Genomic DNA, 21,041 nt, shown 5'->3' on the forward strand with positions numbered 1-21,041 from the left:
TGTGCTGGGAATCAAAACCAGGTCCTGCGGAAGAGTAGCTTGCATTCATAAAATGCTGAGCCATCTCTCCAGCTCAGGATGGTTTTTATGTTCACCTCTAAGACTTTTCATTTTAAAAAGTAGATACTGCTTTGGTAATAATTTTTTGTTTGGTTGGTTGAGTCCCATCCACCCCCCAGGACAGGGTTTCTCTGTGTAGCCCTGGCTGTTCTGGAACTTGCTTTGTAGATCAGGCTGACCTCTACCTCAGATCTGCCCGTCTCTGCCTCCCTAGGGCTGGAACTAAATGCATGTGTCACCACTACCCGAATAGGCGGAAATAATTTCATCTGGAATATTCTGTCTTTTCAGTAGCATTATATTTCAGTTATCCACTTTCCTGACTTGAAGGAAAAGGCTATAAATCTCCCAGCTTATTGCTATCTCATCTAAATGTCTTCCCTGGGCCCCTCATCCTCAAAGATAACAAGGCAGGGCTGTGTGCTGGGAAGTGAGCCAGGCTGGCCTGGGCCCCAGTGCTGCTTTCCCGCCAGCAGCTTCTCCTGTGCTTATCACAGCTCTAGAGTGGGGAGGTGTGTGTCAGAGGAAATGAGAAGGCACGTCAGGTCTAAAACCATCCGCGGCGTTGGCTCCTGCTGAACCTGACCATGCAACAGTTCTTTAGGATGGGATAGGGTAAAGGGAAGGGACAGGAGAGGGGGTGTAGCGGAGTGTAAAAGAGCAGACCGGTGACTGGAACTGGCAAGGCCCAGGGAGTCCCCACAAAAGGAGTGGCTTTGGAAAATATGAAGAATCAAGACAACAGCCTGCGGCTAAAGGTCAGAATTCATGCTCCAAAAACGCCTGGAGAAGTTGGTACCCTAGATCAGAGGAACTTTAAAGGGCCTATGTCCTGAGTGGGTAACACTCAAAATTCAAGCTCATCCTTCAAAGGAGGTAGAGTGAGCTACCAACCTTAAAACCACCTTCCCTCCCCCATCGTCAAAGTCGGCCACCCTCAAATGCCGCTGGGGAGACCCCGCTTCCCTTACAAGCCAGCAGAGTCAGAAATTCAACTGCTCCCTGACAGTAAAGCCGCTGAGAAACGGCCGGTCGGAGCGTCTGTGTGCATTCGGCTCAGAGCAGAGAGCAGCAGACAGGTACAACATCAGATAAGCTGGCTGACAAATCACAACTCGCCCAGCTTCAGCTGGGGGCCAGGTTATCGAGAGATCCGCTCCCAGATTGCCTGGAAGCGCATCTCGCTATTCCCACATTTATCTCATCATGGCCCAAAGGGAAGGCTCGGAGAGCGAGCCTTGAGCTCAGAAATCAAAGGCCCAATCCATGCAGAATGACAACATCAACTGATCCCCTCTCCTTCCCTGGGGCCCCGGCCTGCCTGCCCACAGTCTGAGTAACACAGCCCTGGCAATGATAAACCCTACCACGCGGTTAATAAATTCTTGTTTGTTTGGGGGTTTTGTTTGTTTTTCGAGACAGGTTTCTCCATGTAGCCTTGAATGTCCTGGAATTCACTCTGTAGCCCAGGACCATAGAGCCAGGGATCAACCTGCCTCTGCCTCCTGAGTGCTGGGACTACAGGCCATGCCATGCTCGTTGTACTGTTTTTAAGAACAGAAATAACACCAAGGGGGAAAAAATAGGTAATATGTAGTTTTAGTCATGTCTTAATCACCTGAACTAAAATAGTTCTGTACCTTCTCAACATCCCAGTCGGCTTTAAGGTTTGTACCTCTTTGAATGTTTTATGAGAAGGAAAAAACTATGCTGCTGAGTATGTGTATATATTGGTTTTTCGAGACAGGGTTTCTCTGTAGCTTTGGAGCCTGTCTTGGAACTAGCTCTTGTAGACCAGGCTGGCCTCGAACTCAGAGATCCGCCTGCCTCTGCCTCCCGAGTGCTGGGATTAAAGGCATACACCACCTCCGCCCGGCTTTTACCCCTGAGTTTTAATGATATATATTCTAAAATATTTAGGAAACGTATACTGACATACATAATTTTAAACAGTATGAAAAATAAGTATAGTGATGGTCGGCTCCAGTGACCAGGACATGAATTCACTGTAAGAATGTTGTCATAATCTGTAATAGGACTTTCTCTTGTGAACTCATTCAACTTTTCTGAATGTTTGGAAGTTTTACATCAACCCACTGAGATAAACAGAAGGCTGGCTGACGCAGGCTGCCACAGGTGAGTGCCTCCACCTCTCCCTCTGACTCTGCCCTCTAGACCCAGCTTGCAGTTCATCGAGCTTCATCAGAACAGGAAAGGCGTGGAAACCGACGTACGTCTACCAGATTTATTGTGAATATAAACAAGCAAAAAAAAGCGGCGGCCCAGAACTGTAAAATAAGTGCTGGCCAAAGAGGAACGCGTGGATCCGTGTGTTCTCGGTGTCTGTGATCATCGTGCAAACTGGTCCTGACCTAAAGCCCTCGAAGGTTTGTTCTGGCTTGGTATGGGGAAAGGTGTCTTTCTGTTTGCTTTTGACAAGAGTCTTTCTGCGGACCCCAGGCTGGCCTTAAGCTCTAGGCCCCACCTAAGCCTCTCGAGTGTGGGAGTCACCATGCTTGGCGCTGCCTCTGGGTGTAGCTCCCCAGGGAAAAAATTATCCAGAACAGAGCCTGGCTTCATATTCCCTGGTAGCCCTACCACACGATCTTGCTTTTACTTGGGAATCAGGTGTTTGTGAGACTTCAGCAAATTAACCCTCTCTGGGCTCATGCCCTGTTTCTTCACCTTCTGGTTTCTGCCTCTAAAGAACAAGCCCCACCGCCAGCGCACACAAACACACACACTGAGCTTGGATTTGAGAAAGGGGTGGAGTCTACAGCTCTATTTACCTAGTTTGTGTCATATCTGCAATCTAGCCAACAAGTCCCTATTTTTAAAAATCACTTCATGCAGGTCCTGCATTTCAAAGTGCAAAGTTCGCCATTACAAATTACCCTTAAAGAATTTTTCCCCAGGCTGGAGAAATAGCTCAGTAAGTAAGAACACAAGGATCTGAGTTCAAATCCCCAGCACCCATGTAAAATGCCAGGTGGGAGGGCAAAGGGGGGAGACAGGTTGTTTCTGAGAGCTTGCTGGCAGCAGCCCACTTGAAAATGACAAGTCATTCTGTGGGCTACCTGGTCAAGGGGAAAAGAGACAAGACAAAGAGGCTAGCTGGAGTAAAACGGGTGCACTCATAACCACATTAAAAGTGCTCTTCTGCCTGAAGCCATATTTACATTGATCAGACTGTAACAGAGTTTCCTTAACTGGTGGCATTCATTTTAAAAAAAATTAAAAATATACAACAAAAGGTCCAGGACTAAACACGTTCACTTGAAAATAGCTGTAGGGTGAGGGAGCAGGGAGATGAGGCGACACTGAGTGTGAGCCTGGCAGCAGTCTCGTGACACAGAACCCGGAGACACTGAGTGTGGGCCTGGCAGCAGTCTCGTGACCACAGAACCCTGAGAAAAAGCTACTGGGCAACACGCACCTGCTTTTCTGCGACAGTCTCCGACACAGGCAAAGCTTAAGTGATATAAAAAAAAATTACCTAAACCTCAAAAAGATCTTTTGAGAGGTGAAGGCTCTCCTTCAGCCTACTCCCATGAGCAGCCCTCTACAGGGGCAGGAGGTTAGCTCTAAGCTTTGGTGCTTAGTGGCCAGGCTAAGTGACCTGGCTATCTAACCCGGCGGTTCTCGCCCTGTGGTCCATGACCCCTCTGAGGATTTGACCATTTCACAGGGGTCGCCTAAGACCTAATTTGGGGCAGCAGTGCTGGCCACAGTTTGCATGTTTTATTTGCCCTTTTGTGGGCTCATATCTGACCTCAGAGGGAAGAAGGGCTGCCCTGCACACAGGTAAAGGAAAAGCATAGTAAGGCCAGGGTTAGAGAGAGACCCTGTCTTTAAGGGAGGGAGGAGGGAAGAAGGCACACAGGCAAGCTCTACATCAGGGAGCTGTTGTCTTAAACCACATAAATTAAAAATAATTCATTTTCTAACAATCAAATACAAAATTGGTCACAACTTATAGTCATTCCTTTCACAGCCCTCACAACTATAAAGATGGCAAATAACTTCCAAACAGTTAACTAAAATTAGATCTGCTAAATTTAGGCTAGAATGAACAAATAATTAGAATACCAACTTGGCAATTTCCTGGGAAAAAAATTAACCATGGGTTGTAAGATGGTTTACAGGATGAAGATAAGATGCTGAGCAAACCTAGCACCCTAAGTTCAATCTCTAGAACCCGTACGGAGGCTAAAGATCCAGCTCCCTAAGCTGCCCTCACACCATGGTGTGCGCACACATACGCGCGTGCACACAGTAAAATCTAAAAATAAGCACGAAGCGATCACAGAACCCATAAACTCCACCACAAAGAAAAAGAAAAACATGCTCACAAAAACTTGCAAGGAAATTTTATAATAGTGCAAAAAACTGCAAACAACCTGTTCACCCAGACCCACACCACAACTATCCAATAGTGCGTACAACAGAACGACAGACTGGACCATGAAAGAACCTCAAAAATTATAGGAGTGAAAAAAAACTGGACCCAAGAAACCACAACATTCCGTTTACGAATCCATGTATGTTAAAATGCCCAGAAAAGGCAATTTTACCAAGACAGAAAGGAGGATAATAGCCACTGGGTCTGGAAACTAGGGTTATCTGTGATTGACATGGAGATCTCGCTTGGGGAATGGGGTAGGGTGGGTGATCTTCAAAAACCCATTTTCTCCTCCAGAGGAGCGAGATGCTGAAGAAAGAAAAAACAGTCAAGGGAAGAAGGTGGCAGTGGCCCCAGCCCCTGCTATAAAGAAACAGGAAGCCAAAAAACTGGTGAGTCTTTGTTTGAGAATTTTGGTATCGGACGAGACGTCCAGCCCAAAGAGACCTCGCAGGCTTCATCAAATGGCTCCGCTACATCCAGCTGCCATGGCAAAGGGAGACCTTCTACGTGTCTAAGTACCTCCCACCATTAGCCAGTTCACCCAGGCCCCAGAATCAAACAGCGCCCACTGGAGCAGGCAGCAGAGAGCAGCAAAAGCTGCTGGCCGGGCTGATAGGAAAACTGCTGGCAAAGGGGGTCCCACTAAGAGAAAAGAAGGCTCAGCTTGTGGTGATCTAAGCTGATGATCTTCCAGCCCGCCCTGTCTCACAAGATGGAGGGAGTCATCATCAATGGGAAGGCCAGGCTGGCCCACAGGAAGATGTGCACCACCATTGCCTTCACGACTGTTAACTCAGAAGACAAGCGGCCAAATACAAAGGTGGTGGAAGCCATCAGGGCCAGTAAAAAGGGTAGATTAGATCTGTGACCATCATGGGAGCCAATATCCTGGCTCCAAAATCTGGCTCACTTGCCAAACTGGAAAAATCAAAGGTCAAAGAACTCGGCACTAAAGTAAGCTAAATATACAGTGCTTAGTTTTCTGTATATAAATATAACTTTAAAACTTGCCCTTTGTGGGGCTGTGGTGGCAACTGCCTTTAATCCCAGCACTCAGAAGACAGAGGAAGTCAGATCTCTGAGAGTTCGAGGCCAGCCTGGTTTACAGAGTGAGTTATGAATGAGTTCCAGGACAGTCAGAGCTACATAGAGAAACCCTGTCTTGAAAAAAAAAAACAAGAAACAAAAAACAAACAACATAAAACTTGCCCTTCACTAAACAAACAAACAAACAAATAAATAAGCCTTTAATCCTCGGGAGACAGAGGTAGACGGACCCCTCTGAGCTCAAGGCCAGCCTGACCAGTGAGTTTCAGGACAATCAGAGCTGTTAACACAGAGAAACCCTGTCTCAAAAAAAATAATAATATAAATAAATAAAATCTTCAGAAACCTACTTACGGCCAATGTTATATCACTTGTTAAGGTAATTAAAAAACAAAAATCAATGAAGGATAGAGAGATGACTGGGCGGTTAAAAACCCTAGCTGCTACTCTAGAAGACAATTTTGGCGGCTCACAACCATCTGTAACTTCAATCCCAGGGGGTCCGATGCCCTCTCTCTGACCTCTGTAGGCACTACACACATGGAGTGCAAAGATACACATGCAGGCCAAACCCCAGACACACAAGATCAAAGCTGGATGAGAGGGGATATAAATTAATTGTGCCATATAACTGAGGGATGTCACAGATGAAGCCATGTTGTTCACCAGGATAGAACAATCACAGGCTGGGGTGTAACACAGGAAACAGAAGAGGGGCAATGGCGCTCACAGCCAAGAGCGCTGCTGCCCGGTCACCACCCAGAGCATGCTTTAAGAGCGTGCAGGGCAGAACAGTCTGGTGGCGAAGCTTTGCTAGCACGCCGGAGGAGGCTGAGCAGGGAAAGCCACCATTTCAGCCACATCAGGGAGTACGGGCAGCCTCAGAAGAAATCAAGCTTTACACGGGACATGGAAAGTTCCAGAAATTTAAGAACTACAGATTAAACTCAAAGACATGAGCCTGAAGAGTCTCACTTCATCCTGAGGCCAGCATGCTGGCTACAATGAGAATAGGGAAGGCATTTCTAGAAATGTGTAGTCTTTATGTTTTCTTAGGTTTTCCAGACAGGTTTCTCCACGGAGCCCTGACCATCCTGGAATTTGCTTTGTAAACCAGACTGGCCTTGAACTCACAGAGATCCACCTGTGCCTGCCTCCAGGCGTTTAGGCACGTAGTTTTTTGGTGGAGTTAATGAGGACGAGGCCCGTGTCTGATCGGAGACTGAAGGGATGGAAGACGCGGGCAGTGAAAGACGAAAGGAAAACAATCCCTGAGTAATGGTGACCCCAAGTTACGGGAGGACAATATGCAGAATTACAGCTTGAGTTAACTCTAAGTCTACACGTATTGTTGTTTTTTTTTTGTTTTTTTTTAATTTTTTTTTTAATTTTTTTTATGGTTTATTTAACTTTATTTTATGTGCATTGGTGTGAAGGTGTCAGATCTCCTGGAACTGGATCTTCAGACAGTTGTGAGCTGCCATGTGGGTGCTGGGAATTGAACCCGGGTCCTCGGGAAGAACAGTCAGTTCTCTTAACCGCGGAGCCACCTCTCCAGCCCCAACACGTATTGTTTTATAAGCCAACTTTAAAACTATCTAAAATCCAGCATATTGTCTCAGTGAGATGAATTTCTCATTTCAGGGGAAAAAAATTAAAAAACTTAATTAGAATACTGTGGACTCTCCTTAATCAATGGTTTGATAACTCCAAACTAAGAATGGGCTTGCTACTTAGAAATACCTTAGTCGGTGAAAGGACTAAAAATAAACATTCTCTACAAGCTGTCAATTTCCCTTGCTCTATGAGAACTGGCTGGCTAATGTTACAGCATTTTGCCATACATTTACCTCCACGACGAATCAGATACACCTGCATTTTTAAGTGAGCACGAGGCGGGTAAGGGGAAGGTGTAGCTTTAACAAACAACCCAGACACACTACTCAGGATGGATGTCACGTGGTGACTGTGGTCTGTCGAGGCCGCAAAAACACGTGCAGCAAATCAAACTTCAATGACGCCGCATGGCACCCTCGAGTGTGCTCCATATTTCACCGACCTCTGCTTCTGACAGAGGAGCCCCCTGAAGGAGGGCTCCGAGGACTGAGAAGTGGCAGTGCCGCCTGCAGAGCTTCCTGAATGCTGCCACAGGAAGTGACATGTGCTGTAGAACACTGACTTCCCAGTCGTGGTCCCACTATCGGAGCTGACACCAGGACACCAAGACAATGCTTTGGCTCAACAAACACAAGAAAGAGGCTTTCACCTCCGTGTCAGTGCCTGTTCAGTCACCAGCAAGTTCCAGCTGTGTGACTTCTTCACCAGGGCACCAGTGTGCAGGGAGTGGATGAGAGAGTGGCTAAGTGGTATAGTGGTATAGGAAGAAGGCCAACAGGGGCAACTGAACGAGTTCCTTGGGAAGCGGCAGACCTTGTCGGGTGCCCCATGGTCAACCGCTGTCCCTGCCGGCACCTTTCCTTCACATGTAGAGCGTAAACAGCCATCCATCAATCCTTAACATCTCAGCGACTAAGTACAATATGAACATGGAAGGAGGGAGTTCGCCTACACTTTCTGCTGTTCCGTTCTGTGTTAGCAGGAGAGAAAGTGAATACCTGAGTTGTGCCTTAAATAAAAATTTAACCACATTGCACTTGCATGACTTCTTCCTGTCTCGCTAAGCAGTTCACAGAGATGATGTGTGGGCCCCTGGCCTCGGGGCCAGCAAGGCTGCACCCTGGCTCCACCCAGGACTTGACCAATCAGCAGCTCTGGGGGAAGGGAAGCCACACTGGTGTTAACAAGTACCTTGGTGATTCTTGTGTTCAGCCAAGGATGGGGATTCACAGATTCCCTAAAACATTCAGGCGCCAATTCAGAAGCAAGCAATACTGAAAGACAAGATCCTCGGGACAGAATAAGCAGCAGCAAGTGTCTGAAGAACGGCAACCAGTCACTGCTCCGCAGGCTCCTCCTAAAGGACCCCACAGCCATCAGCACGCCACACACCACTTCTGTGAGCCACAAAGTGGAGAGACAGTTCTTGGTAGTTTTCAGTTGTGACCAAACTGTGGGTGTCCTTTAAAAAGATAAGGCCTAATTCTAAAGTAAACACCGTTTAAGTGTCAATAAAAATATTTCTCCCTTTGTTTACTTCTGCTCCTTTGTACAAGATAATGTCACTACCAAGGCTTCCCTGCTAATGCTTTAAATCTAACATCAAATTCCAGTCCTGAGACTCCTTCAGGCATTTAAGCCAGTTAAATTAAAAGCAAAGCTAATAAATCAACACAAGAAAAGAGACTTTTAGCGGAGACGGAGGCTTTCGGGGTCCCGTGTCCACCAGCTAAGCCATTGGGTTAAGCTTTAACTCTCAGAGATAGGAGAGGAAAGTGCACCCGGGAAGGAGCCTCCACACACTCTGTGGACACCCAGAAGTCAGCACTCAGGACTAAAGAAAGCTAATCTTCACGTAAACCCAGCGAGCACTGAAGCTCTTCGGCCAGAGAGCGGCACCTGCACCTGCAGAGAAATTCTACTCCAGCTTAGGCAGTCATGGGGCTGGACCAGCAAATGCCACTTCCCAGGGGCACAAACTGTATTTCCAAGACATCTCACATTCTCAATTGAAATGCACCTATTTGTGAGTCCTGCAAAACAAATGGAGAATTTGAGATGCCTAAAAACCGAAAAAAAGAAGATTTATATGTAAAGGCAGTTGAGTTATACAAAACTTCACCTCGCATCCATGATGGAGACTGTTCCCCCCTCACCCCCGAACGTGCTCGATTTTAACAACTGTTGAACAGCATTCACGAATCTCATTCTCATGAGCCAGGTTCATCCAGCAATGCAACAGCTCATCCTAAGCCGTAGAACCACCCAGAGCTCTGAAGAGATCATTTCCATTCATTCTGTCAAACAACATCCCCACAAAGCCAGCTGACTTTAAGAAAAAATGACTCATGGCTCTTGCAGTCTTCATCTGGGAAAGAACTAGACAGTGAGTCAGGAAGCTCGCTGAACTAGAAAGTAACCCCTGAAGACCTGTGTGTGTCTCCTCTGTCACAGGCACTGTGTGTAAAGGTACCATAGGGGACGGTGGGGGGCCAGCCAAGGGTCAAGGACTGGCACACATCCTCCCCTCCAAATCTCTTCCTCTCTCAAAAATTATTCTGTTTAGTCGTGGCTACTTTGCATTCTGGGTTTTCTTCCTTCCAGGCAATCAGTAGCTCCCCAGTGGGTGGTGGAGGCACAGGGTGGGGCCAAACTGGTTCTGTACCAGTTTGAAGGCAGTACTCCCCACAACAGAACAGTTTCTCCTAGAATCAGAGAGAACCACTAAAAAGCAGCTTGGTGTTGAGCTTGGGAAAAACCTGATTTTACATTGTTATAGACTTTGGGGGCTTCCTCAGCACTGGCAGGTCAACATTCCAAAGGAAAACTGTAAGATAGAGTGGCTAGCCCTAGTCTCCTTTTGCAGTGCCCAGAGGCTTTTAACACCAGAAGCAATTCTCACAAATAAGTTCAACTCCCCCATGCCACCCAGACACCCTTCACCATTGTAGGTGTGGGCCAAGGTGACTGTCACGGCACAAAGGACTGTCCTGGCTGGTCCTGAACTTGCAGCTGTCATTGCCTCTAGGTCCCAGGTGCTGGGATTACAGTCTATGATCAAGCCCAGTACAAGAAGGATTTTACACCTGATGATAGAAGATATGTATGTATTTCGTTCTAAAATCCATGGACTATTTCAATGAAGAATGGGGTGGGGGGGTTGCTGGAGATTCTGACACACACCTTTTGATTCTAGCAATCAACATTGTTCCTCAGCATGAAGCAAGCACCCTACATAGGATAAGGGCCAATGCTGTCGAGTTTACTAATTTCTATAATTCCATAAAGAACAGTCTCCACACAGAAGAGACTCTATAACCTTTTGATACGAAAGAAATCAAGCTTCTACCAGTTCTCTCAAGGAAGTAGGTTCAGGGTGTGTTATGTTTACAAGTTCCAGAGACAGCCCACACTGGTCTGGGACATACCATATGCCCTGCTCTGACTAACTCCCAAGTTTTCTTTTCCAAGTAGTAAACAAATGTCTTTCATCCCTAAGAAATCTACTACCACCAAACACAGAGGCGCCTGCCTTTGAATCCGAGACAGGGAGTGGATCATGAGTTCAAGGCCAGCTTGTTCACCAAAGTGAGTTCCAGGACAGTCAGAACACAGCTGAAGAGAGGGAAGGAGGGAGGGAAGGGGAACTAGCTACCACCAAAGCCAAACAAAAATTAATGCCCTACTTTCAAGACTTCGTAGGAAGAAAAGTATATAATCTTGGTTTTAGAGCTGCTTGTGAGCCCAGAAATAACTAGCCATCATTCACAACTGAAACAGGAACCCCGAAAGAGACAGTAGCGCCCTCCCTGCCTTGAGGAGCCACGGAGAAGGGATGCACAGCTCCACACAGCCCCGTTCACACTGGTCAGGAGTGGCTGTTTCCTACAGCCATTTTCACTGCCCACAACCATGTCTATGTGCAATGAAACTGCCTGTGGCAGATTTGTTGGGATTTTAGATTTTTGACTGTGTGTGAGTGTTTGTGCCTGTATGTATGTGTGTGTGCTAAGTGACTGCCTGATGCCCAAGGAGGCCAGAAGGGGCACTGGATCTGGAACTGGAGTTATAGACAGTTGTGAGCTGTCCTGGGTGTTGGGAACAGAGCTTGGGTTCCCTACAAGAGCAAGCGTTCTTAACCACCATATTTGAACAGTGAGCTGTGTATCTCTAAGCCTGACAGGCCACATTAACTGTCACTCAGGCAAAAAAGTAAAGCATCTATGTGGCATGTGCTCACGACCTTACGTCACAGAGAGTGCTTCCATTCCCCTTAGCACTCCCACAGAAACTTGATGGAATCCAAAAATCATGAATCCCTGTCATGTATCCTCTCTTTGAGTCTCAAAGATTATCTACTCTATCACACAGACTACATTCATGGTGTAACTGAAGAGATATTTACAATATGGCATCCACTCTCGGCGTGCAGGCTAAGAAAACAACAGACAATGGCCCCTTGTCATTTTTGTCTCTGGTTCCAGAGCATGTGGCCAGGCCAGGTATGGACCAGAAGTAATATAAGGACCTCCTATTTCATTTGCTAATGCGCTGAGCAGCAACACTGACAGCTTAGATTATCTTGCAGCAGAGCAATCTTAGCAGAAGTAAAATTACCCACTCTTCAAGCGAGGTACAGCTAAGGAGGCAACAGCCAGCCAGGAAGTGCTACACTGTAGCTAGCAGCTACTCAGGCCAACTCGGGTCAGGCATGTTCCACCTGTGTGAACTTGGGCAACAAACACCCTGATTGGGCCTCAGTTTCCTTAACTACCAAGTGTAGATAATAAACTTATCTATTTAGGTGACCAGAGAGGTAATCCAATTACAGCAGCTCAATGCTGAGTCTGATACACACACAGTATCCAATTTATCTTTTATCTCATTTTATGTCTGACGTTAGTCTAAGGGCTCAGGCATTGGAACAATGGAACCTGGGTTCAAAGCCCCTTGCTCTGCCAGTGCTAACTATTTGATAGCAGTACCTTCACCTCAGGTTTTGTGCCGTGGGCTCTTAAGGCAGTCTGAGGAATAATGGCACTTAGGATAGCTTTCTACTACACGATGGGTACATAAGAACACAAAGGAAACAAATTATGTAGAAGAGTATTTGTCAAAACGTATCCTACAAAGTAACGGAGTAATAGCAAAGAAGATAAACAATTCTTAGTTTCTTTCTTGTTGTTTTTGGAGACAAGATTTTTCTGTGTTGCCTCAGCTGTCCTGGAACTCGCTTTGTAGATCAGGCTGGCTAACTCACAGAGATCCGCCTGCTTCTGCCTCCTGAGTTCTGGGATTAAAGGCGTGCGCCGCCACTGCCCAGTTCTTAATTTCAAACGAGAGGCTTAAGACACCTGTAGTAATTATGACGCCATTATGGAAATCCATGCTTTCTGTTTGTGCCATGAGCTCAGGACTGGGAATGCAGGGGCTTGGGGACATATTCCACGCAAACAAACGTTTTTAACTTAGCATTTAGCAGAAGGTTTTCATAGCTGAGACTTCTGTCCCTACCCCTTTGCCCAGCTAGGAACCTTTTCCTTCGAACATGCAATAAAATGGAGGTAGAGGTAAGCTGAGTGGCGAAGATTAAATTTGTTTTTAAAGTAGGCATCACTCAGGGGGTTTTCTATTTAGAGTTCGTCCCCTCCTAGAAAGTTTTTATCTCTTAGGAAAATTCAAGTCATATCTACCCGATCTCTGACGTTTTACGCATCTACTGCTCTCCATGATCTGAGACCTAAAAATTAGTTCAGCTCAGCTTCCAAGTCCACCTTCAAGTCACCATCCTGCATCAAGTATGGCACTGAAGACAGAGCCTCTGAACTGTAAAGCTCTGCAGCCACACTGCTTTCTGGAAAAAGTTTTAAAATGGTACACCCCCCCCCCACTCCTCTTCCCTGACCACCAATTGCCGTCACGACGGAAATGCAATTGCACTCAACAGTTTGAATCTTAGGCAATCACGGGTGCGCGGTCACGTTTTGAAAGGCTCCTTTCGAGACCTGAAAACCCTGGGAAAGGCAGGGCTCTGGGTCCTTGCGGTGCAGAGTTCTCCTCTGACAGCGACTGCGGATCATTAGCCACGCTCCCCTTCACCAACCGAGCGCATTCCGGCCTCTGCCTACTCAGCAGATCCACTCAGGCACTGCCGTTTTATGTGGAATCCTACATTCTAGCAGGAAAATCTTCATTACTCACCAGGCAAATCCTCCCCCACCCTCTCCGGGGCGAATTCTATTTTCCATTAAGTGTAATTCCAAGTTTCCTTTGAAGACATCAATGGAGCAACGAGGAAAGAGCCAAAGAGTGCACAGGTGAAAACCCAATCTCCCGCGACTGAAACCAACTTCACTTGCCGAAAAATAACAGCACTTTAGGGCAGAAGCCGGAGCTTTAACTTTAACCTTAACTTTTCGGGCGGTCCCTCTGCACCCGGTGCAGGCGCTGTTTTCTGCCTGACACTCGGGGGATGAGATAGCAGTGAGCCAGCGGCTTCCTGCGGTCCCCGCACCGGCACCCCCACCGGCGTCGCCCCAGCTCTGGCCCCCCGAGGCGGCTCACCGGTCCGGGAAGGAAGCCCCCCGCGCAAGCCTCACCTGGAGCGGGCTGCCATGGCTCGGCTCACACAGTCCGGCGTCCCGTGTCCATCAGAGCCCTCGCGCGGGCCCCTCCGCCCGCGCCGCGCTCTCCATCGACCGCAGTCCTCGGCGACACTGCTCAGCGGACGCCGGAGGCGCGCAGACGCTCCCCTCCCGGCCGCTGCGTCCTCAGCTCCGCGACCTCAGCGCCGCCTCCGCCCCCCGGAGCCACGGCTAGCGCCGAGCCTGACGGACATCCGGGCACCGGGGGCCGCCGGGCGAACCGCACCTCGCTCGAGCCCGGGGACCGGCGCTGCCCACCGCCCCGGGGCACTCTCGGGGCACTTCTAGACCACCGGGCGCGTCCCCGCCGCCCGCCGCGAGCTCCCCGCTCTCAGTTGGCTCGCACTACGAGGGCAAAGCGCACGGCCCTCGGCTCCCCTCGAGGTGCCCGAGCTCACCGGGACCCCCCTCCCGCGGGCGCGGCGGTGGTACGGCCCGCCTCCTTTTAAGGGCAGCGCGCTCGGCCCGCTCAGCCTTCAGTCCCGCCGTGCAAGCGCGCGCTCCGGAGACCCCTGCGCTCCGGCTGGGACCTCGGCGTCCAGGAGCCGCGGGGTTGTGCGGGGAGCCGGCAGCCCAACTCCGCCCTCGCTGGTTCTGGCCGCTGACACTGCGGAACTTGCCGTCGGAAACATCAGAGATCCGCAAGCAATACTGCTTTAACTTTGCTTTCAGTTTTAAGTTTGGTACTCAGAGACAAGTGTTTACACAGCGACTTCCCTCTTGGGGCAGCATGCGGATTACCCAGAAAACAACCATTCGGGGAAGTCCCCTAGTAAATTAAAAAGAATTGCTTCCCTCCCAAAACAAAAACCATGATGCAAAACGAGTCAATAAACGCTCGAAAGTACAATCGAAATTGCGTCCAGCTCTGACATCAGAAAAGGCACCAAGCCTTGCCTGGGAAGCGGCTAAGAACTATGATGGGCAGCGAGGCAGGAAAAGGTCTTCGGCTGCGCCCAGGACTAGCTAGCTGAAGGCGCGGGAAACCCTTAGAGCGACACTGAACGGCCCTTCCTACCCGGTGCACTCCGGGTTCGTCGGATATATTGCTCAGGTCACTGACTGTCCAGTTCCTAAAGACTAAAAGGCCCGGCACCAAGATTACTATGTAAGATCTCTCTGGACTCCCCGCTCAGAGGTCAGAACCACTTTCGGAACAACACAAGACTACGCAGGCAGAGTGCAGAGCTAAGTCACTAGAGGCCAGGGAGTGGTGGCACGCGCCTTGATCTCCCGGACGCCAGAGGCGTTGATCTGTTAGTTCAAGGCCACCCTGGGCAGCGTGAGGTCGACTCTGGGAGAAACAGCTCACACGAAGGTGATCCCAGCACGTGGGCTCACAAGCCTTTAATCCCAGCACTAGGGAGTTGGAGACAGACTTGATATGGCAGGGAGGAGAGAGGACTCTAAGACAGAGCCAGGAGCTCAGGTCTGAGGAGGCAGTCTGAAGCAGTGACAAATGGAAAGTACGCACACAAGAAGCACTATTCTGAGTTGGGGAGGACAGACTAGATGAACTTGTCCACGTGAGCTAGCTGCACCCTGAACACCGACTGCCGTGTTTCCTTGAAAGAACAATTCAGACTTCTGCAAGTTTGTCTCTGAGGGAAACAACTGCAGGTGTTCATTGCAAAAGATAAAGTTTACACTTCCAAGCACTTGGGGAAACTTTACAAATGCCACCATATAAATAAAAATAAAAAATAAATAAATAAAAATAAAAGATAAATAAAATAAATAAATGCCACCATAAGCAAGACAGTTTCCCATACTCAGAGGTGTTGCTGACATATCATGGCTTAGCGAATGATTCAAGAGACCTGCATGACTTAGGGAGCCATAGGCCCCAAATGGCGATGCATGATGGTACAAGATCATGCATGAGGGGCTGGAGAGATGGCTCGGCTGCTCTTCCAGAGAATCCATGTTCAGTTTCCAGCATCACATCCCAGTTCTTAACTGTAAGTCCAGTCCCAAGGGATCCGAAGCTCTCTTCTGGTCTCTGCAGACATCACACACACGCTACACAGACATAGATGCAGGCAAAAACTCCCTTACACATAAAAAAAAAAGAGAGAGAGAGAGAGAGAGCAATCATACATGAGCAGGTGAGCCATCCTCTTGAAAGCCTGAGAAAGATGTTAGGAAATAACTTCCTCAGAATGCAGTGGTTCACACCAAAAAGCTCGGCTACTTTGGAGGCTGAGACAGGAGGATCAAAATTTCAAGACTCACTTGGACTACGCAGAGATAGCTCATGAAATAAAGATCCACACAGACATATCCTTGTCTGTGTAAATCAGGGAATGTGCATACGTTATATGCAAGTGCTAAATCATTTTATAAGGGACTTATATGCCAACTGTGGTCACTTATTCTGTAAACAAAATAATCTCAGGTATAAAACTAAAACTATCATTTATTCAAAAATCCCCCATTTGGAACAGGCTATAAATGTCATTAGTATTAAAATTAAAAACAAGGTCTGCCTGCTGAAAACCAGCATTTAAATACCTTCCCATCTACAAGGGATCAGTGCTCCTGTTGTATCTTGTATGGGTTTGTTCTAAAAGAAAAGGAGTAAAAATGTAGCAAGATGTGGGAGTCTAGGCTGGACCAGAGGCACGCACTTTTAATCCAGTACTCGGCAGGCAGAGGCAGCCAGAGCAGCATGTTCCCGGCCAGCCAGGGTTACACAGTGAGACTCCATTAAAACAAATTTCTTTTCAGGTTGGGTATGCGTCTTAGCAGAACTTTTCCCAACGTGCAAAAATGACCCTGTGTTTGATCCCCACGCCACAAAATAAACAAGTGACTGCAGTCTTCTCAAGTGAGACAGCTTAACTACGGCAACAAAAAAATTACAGCAAATATTTCCCCAGAGAAGAGGAAATAAAGTAGACCTGATAGTCTCTGGCTTCTGAGTGGTTCATAATGAAAATTAGAATCATCTAAAGTGGAAGTGGGTCTCACCAGTGGTAAGAGATTCAAATGAGCTAGAAGTCCAGAAGTCTTCCCAGTGCATGAAGGGTGTGTGCACGATATTGTCCACTGCTTTAAAAACCACCCTTGTGTGGGACCCAGGCTCTAACTGGGAAATCAAAGTGTGAACAAAACCCACTCGTGAGGCTTTGAGAATTCTTCGGTTTTCTGATGAAGTTAGACCCAAGACTACAACCTCTGGCACGCCTTGAGGCGGCTCACAGTTTCTCTGGGATTCATCTTGGAAACACCTGAGAAAAACCAAGACTGCTGAAGTCCGGCTGGCACGAATGGAGCTCATCTCTAGTTCCAGCACTCGGAGGCGGAGGCAGGTGGATCACTTAGAGACCAGCCTGGTTTATGTAGCAAGTTCCAAGCCAGCCACAACTATGTATAAGATTCTTCCCCAATTAATAATTGACTCATTAAAAATTTAAAATGTAGAGATGTCTTATTATCCAGTAGAGTTTCTCTTAAATGATAGAAAGCTACTTTGGGGCAGCAAAGTGCATCACCCGCCCAACAAAGGAACAACTTTCTATTTCTGCATTTCCTGAATCCATTACTCCCACGGGGCCCAGGGTGCTCAAGTTAGCAAAGAGGGCAAACTTAACAAGGTGAGTGGGGCAATCACTGTGCCTCCTGAGTGCCAGGAGGACCTTTTCATTAGCTCTTTAAATTAATGAGCTTTGAAAATAACTCTTCCACGAGTGTAATGCTAACTGCACACCATAGATGCAATCCGTCATCAAGGCCAGGGCTTGTAGGTGTCAGGCAAGCCATCTAGCTGTAGCCCCAGCTGTTGTATCTCAAATATAATCAACAACTCAACTGAGTTAGTCCAAAAATGAAAAGCAGGTAAGCCATCGCTCACTGACACAGGAGGATACTGCACAATGCACCCAGACAGAGTCCTAGACCACAGGAAACCCTGTCCCACAAAGCTAGAACAGGTAGAGGAAAACAAGGGAAGAGAGGAGAGGTAAGAGGAAGGATGGGAGGGAAGGAAGGGGAGGAGAGGGAATTCAGAGCCACTGAAATATTCCACTGTCTATTTGATAAAACACACAAATAGGGTTTTTTAGATGCATATGTAAAACATCCCAAAGTACTTGCTATGTAGACCAGGCTGGCCTGGAACTTACGATCTCCTTGCCTCTGTCTCCACAGTATTATTGGGACTCTGGGACTGTACCACTACACCCAGCATGTATATATGTATATATATAAATTTCTAAAGCAAGTTGCCTTATCCATCTCTCTAAAATACTTCAATGTATACATTTACAGCACAACAGTCATGTGAGTGTTATAAGCCCAGATATCAGCCAACTCTCCTCAAGAAATGCCACTTCTTCAGTGTGTTATAGTTGAAGAGGATGTGGTCAAAAATCACTGTGCCAAAAGAAGTGTTCCAGTTTCTAAAAAGAAAAGAAGAAGAAGAAGAAGAAGAAGAAGAAGAAGAAGAAGAAGAAGAAGAAGAAGAAGAAGAAGAAGAAGAAGAAAGAAAGAGAAAATCAAAACAGACAGAGGAAAAGGGAGGAGAGGCAAATGGAGGGGGTTAAAGATGCCTTGCCTGTGGACCTGAGACACAGGGGAAACAGCCCTGGCTCCATGCATCTCTCAACTCTTTCACTAGACCTGCAAACTGGCATGACTTGGGGAGTACTTGTGTGACGACAAAGTAGGGTTTAAAGAAATCTATTTCCAGGTCTCTAATTTCCCAATGCCCCTCCTCCTAACCCCAAATGCCTTCTCTGTTACAAGCTCTTCTTGCTCACTCTCCTTCCGGCTTGCCTTCTCCGGTGGATGGAGAAAAGCAAGCCTCTAATCCATCCCAAATCGATCTTCAACGGTGCTTGCTCCAGGATTAAGAACAGTACCGCTTCCAAGGAACCGATCTCAGCAGAGGGCGGCTGAGTCTCAGTCCAGGAACGCAACAAGTATTCCTGCAGGGTTCCTGATCAGACGCTTCCAGGTAGCAGGCCTTTGGCAGCCCTCCCGCCTTGCCTCCCAGGCATTCTGGAGGAGGGGAAAGGAGGGACAACCAGCCGCACCGGCGTCTTCGGAGACAAATCTATCTAATCTCGCTTCTCGCTGACTGGGTTTCTCTGTGGTTTTGGAGCCTGTCCTGGAACTAGCTCTTGTAGACCAGGCTGGTCTCGAACTCACAGAGATCCGCCTGCCTCTGCCTCCCGAGTGCTGGGATTAAAGGCGTGCGCCACCACCGCCCGGCTCCTGCCTACACAGTTTTTAAAGAAGTTCTCCCTATGTGGTCCAGGGTGACTTTGACCTCAACAACTTCAGAGACAACAAACTGTGCCACCATAAACATGCCTTTCTTTCTTTCTTTCTTTCTTTCTTTCTTTCTTTCTTTCTTTCTTCTTCCTGTTTTTGGTGCTGGTGGTGTTGGTGGTGTTGGTGGTGTTGGTGGTAGTGGTTTTTCTGTAGCTTTGGAGCTTGTCCTGGAACTAGCTCTTGTACACCAGGCTGGCTTCAAACTCACAGAGATCCACCTGCCCCTGCCTCCTGAGTGCTGGGATTAAAGGCATGAGACACCAAAACCTACTTGGGATCATACCCTTTAATCCCCGCCCCCCTGCTCTGGAGACAAAGGCAGGCAGATCTCTGTGAGTCCAAGTCCTAAATTAATGCAATAAAACTATTTCTGTATAAAAGGGTTACAAAGGACTCCCCACATAAGCCCTCGTCAGCTAACGCTTTTAAACTGAGTAATCAGCATTGGTGCACTCCGACGAGGTAAACTCCATATTGATTCATTAGTTTTTCCACTCAAGTATCATGTTCACATTGCAGTGGAGTTTCTCAGGCCTTCCTTATGATTGACAGTGAAAGGGAACCCATCAACCACCCTATGTCTATCAGTCTGTCCATTCCTTAAAGAGGGGTAAGACATCCTGTCTCAAAAAAAATAAAAATAAAAATAGAGGTAAGGGATGTGTGCCACCTCTCAAAGGTGGTAGTGTCACAGGTCCCAGACCTTAGCATAGCCAACTCCATGGTGAACGTACCATTCAGGCTGTAAGACTCAGCATGCAGACAGCAGGCAGCACCACTGATAGAAAAGGAAACAAAAACCATATTTCTGGGAACATCTCTAACCTTCCTTTTTAGCCTCTGTAGTTCTGTTTCTGGCTAACTGTTCTTGTTAACTGAAGTATGTCAACCCAGGAGATAGCTTTTGTGCTTAAAAGCTCACCCTGAGAAAGGTCCCATGCTACACTGGGAGCCCGAACACCCAGTGTACTCAAAACTGCCCTAATTCAGCCCACGTCTGAGTAGTCTTCTCCGGTGGATACCTCACAATAGTAGCAGTACATAATAACCACCTGGAATCTTCTGTAAATTCTTCTGGAGACAGCTCAAAGAGTAAAGGGCAAAGAGCCTTTGCTCTGGCACTGTTGAGTCCAACTGCCTGAATAAGGAAAGGGTAAGAGAGAGGGCTCCAGAGTGCAGCCTCCGCGGAGCACTGCGGCACACCAAGACAACAGTAACAGTCACATAAATGAACTACAGTGATAGCAAACTGAAAAGACTCCTTTCTCTGGAGTCTGAGTCTGGATCCTGGGTGTGCGGGAAGAAAGGATTGTAAAGTCACAGACGTATCATGAAAGTCCCCATGACAGACGCGCAGACCACACTACCGTAGCTGAGCCTTGGGTTTCCAAAGAGCAGCTTCCCCACAGAAGAAACCCACACGTTCTCAACCGGAAAGGAGACGAGGAAAGAAGGAGGGGATGTCAATTCATCACTTCCACTCTGGACAACTCTGTAGGAGGCAGAGAAATCAGGGGGTGTTTCCCACTAGCCGATCATGGAGACACTGAAAACCAAAAAACTAAACATTGCCAGGTCCTGTGTTTTTCTTAACAGTCACCGCTAAAAGAAGTTTGGGCTTCCTGTGTTTTCACATAAGTAAGACAAGTACACAAGAGCAAGTAGGCAGAATGCGGGAGAGGAAACCTTTACAGAGACAGATGAAGATGAGGGGGGGAGAAGAGCCAGCAGAGAAATCAGCCAAAGCTGGGAAGAGCCCTAAGCACTTCGGGTTCAACCGGGCAACCAGGCAAGGGTTAGTTGGAATGGCCCACAACACAAGGACTTCCTTTCCTCTTTGTCCCTTCCCTTTGTCCCTTACTGCTCCAACAGACATTGATCAACCACCAGATACCTTTTAGGACAAGGAAAGCAGAGGCCTGGGGTTGGGAGGTCAATGATGGTCAATTTGACAGGATCTGGAGTCGCCTGGGAAAGGGCCTCTGGGA

General features: G+C 47.7%; 1 protein-coding gene across 4 annotated transcripts in view; it reads right to left on the reverse strand.

The window, feature by feature from the left end:
• Aff1 (ALF transcription elongation factor 1) overlaps positions 1 to 21,041 on the reverse strand; it is a 151,326-nt gene that overhangs the window by 77,595 nt on the left and 52,690 nt on the right. The window contains exon 1 of one of the 4 annotated variants that reach the window (XM_075943945.1): positions 13,729 to 13,907. The exons of 2 other annotated variants lie outside the window; for them this stretch is intronic. In XM_075943945.1, the coding sequence (XP_075800060.1) occupies positions 13,729 to 13,745 (17 nt within the window). In that variant the 5' untranslated portion in view covers positions 13,746 to 13,907. Of the gene's footprint in view, positions 1 to 13,728; positions 13,908 to 15,593; positions 15,671 to 21,041 lie in introns of those variants that run through there. One more of the 4 variants, XM_075943942.1, reaches the window with a different exon arrangement.

This window comes from Microtus pennsylvanicus, chromosome 12 (assembly GCF_037038515.1).
Source record: "Microtus pennsylvanicus isolate mMicPen1 chromosome 12, mMicPen1.hap1, whole genome shotgun sequence".
NCBI lineage: Eukaryota > Metazoa > Chordata > Mammalia > Rodentia > Cricetidae > Microtus > Microtus pennsylvanicus.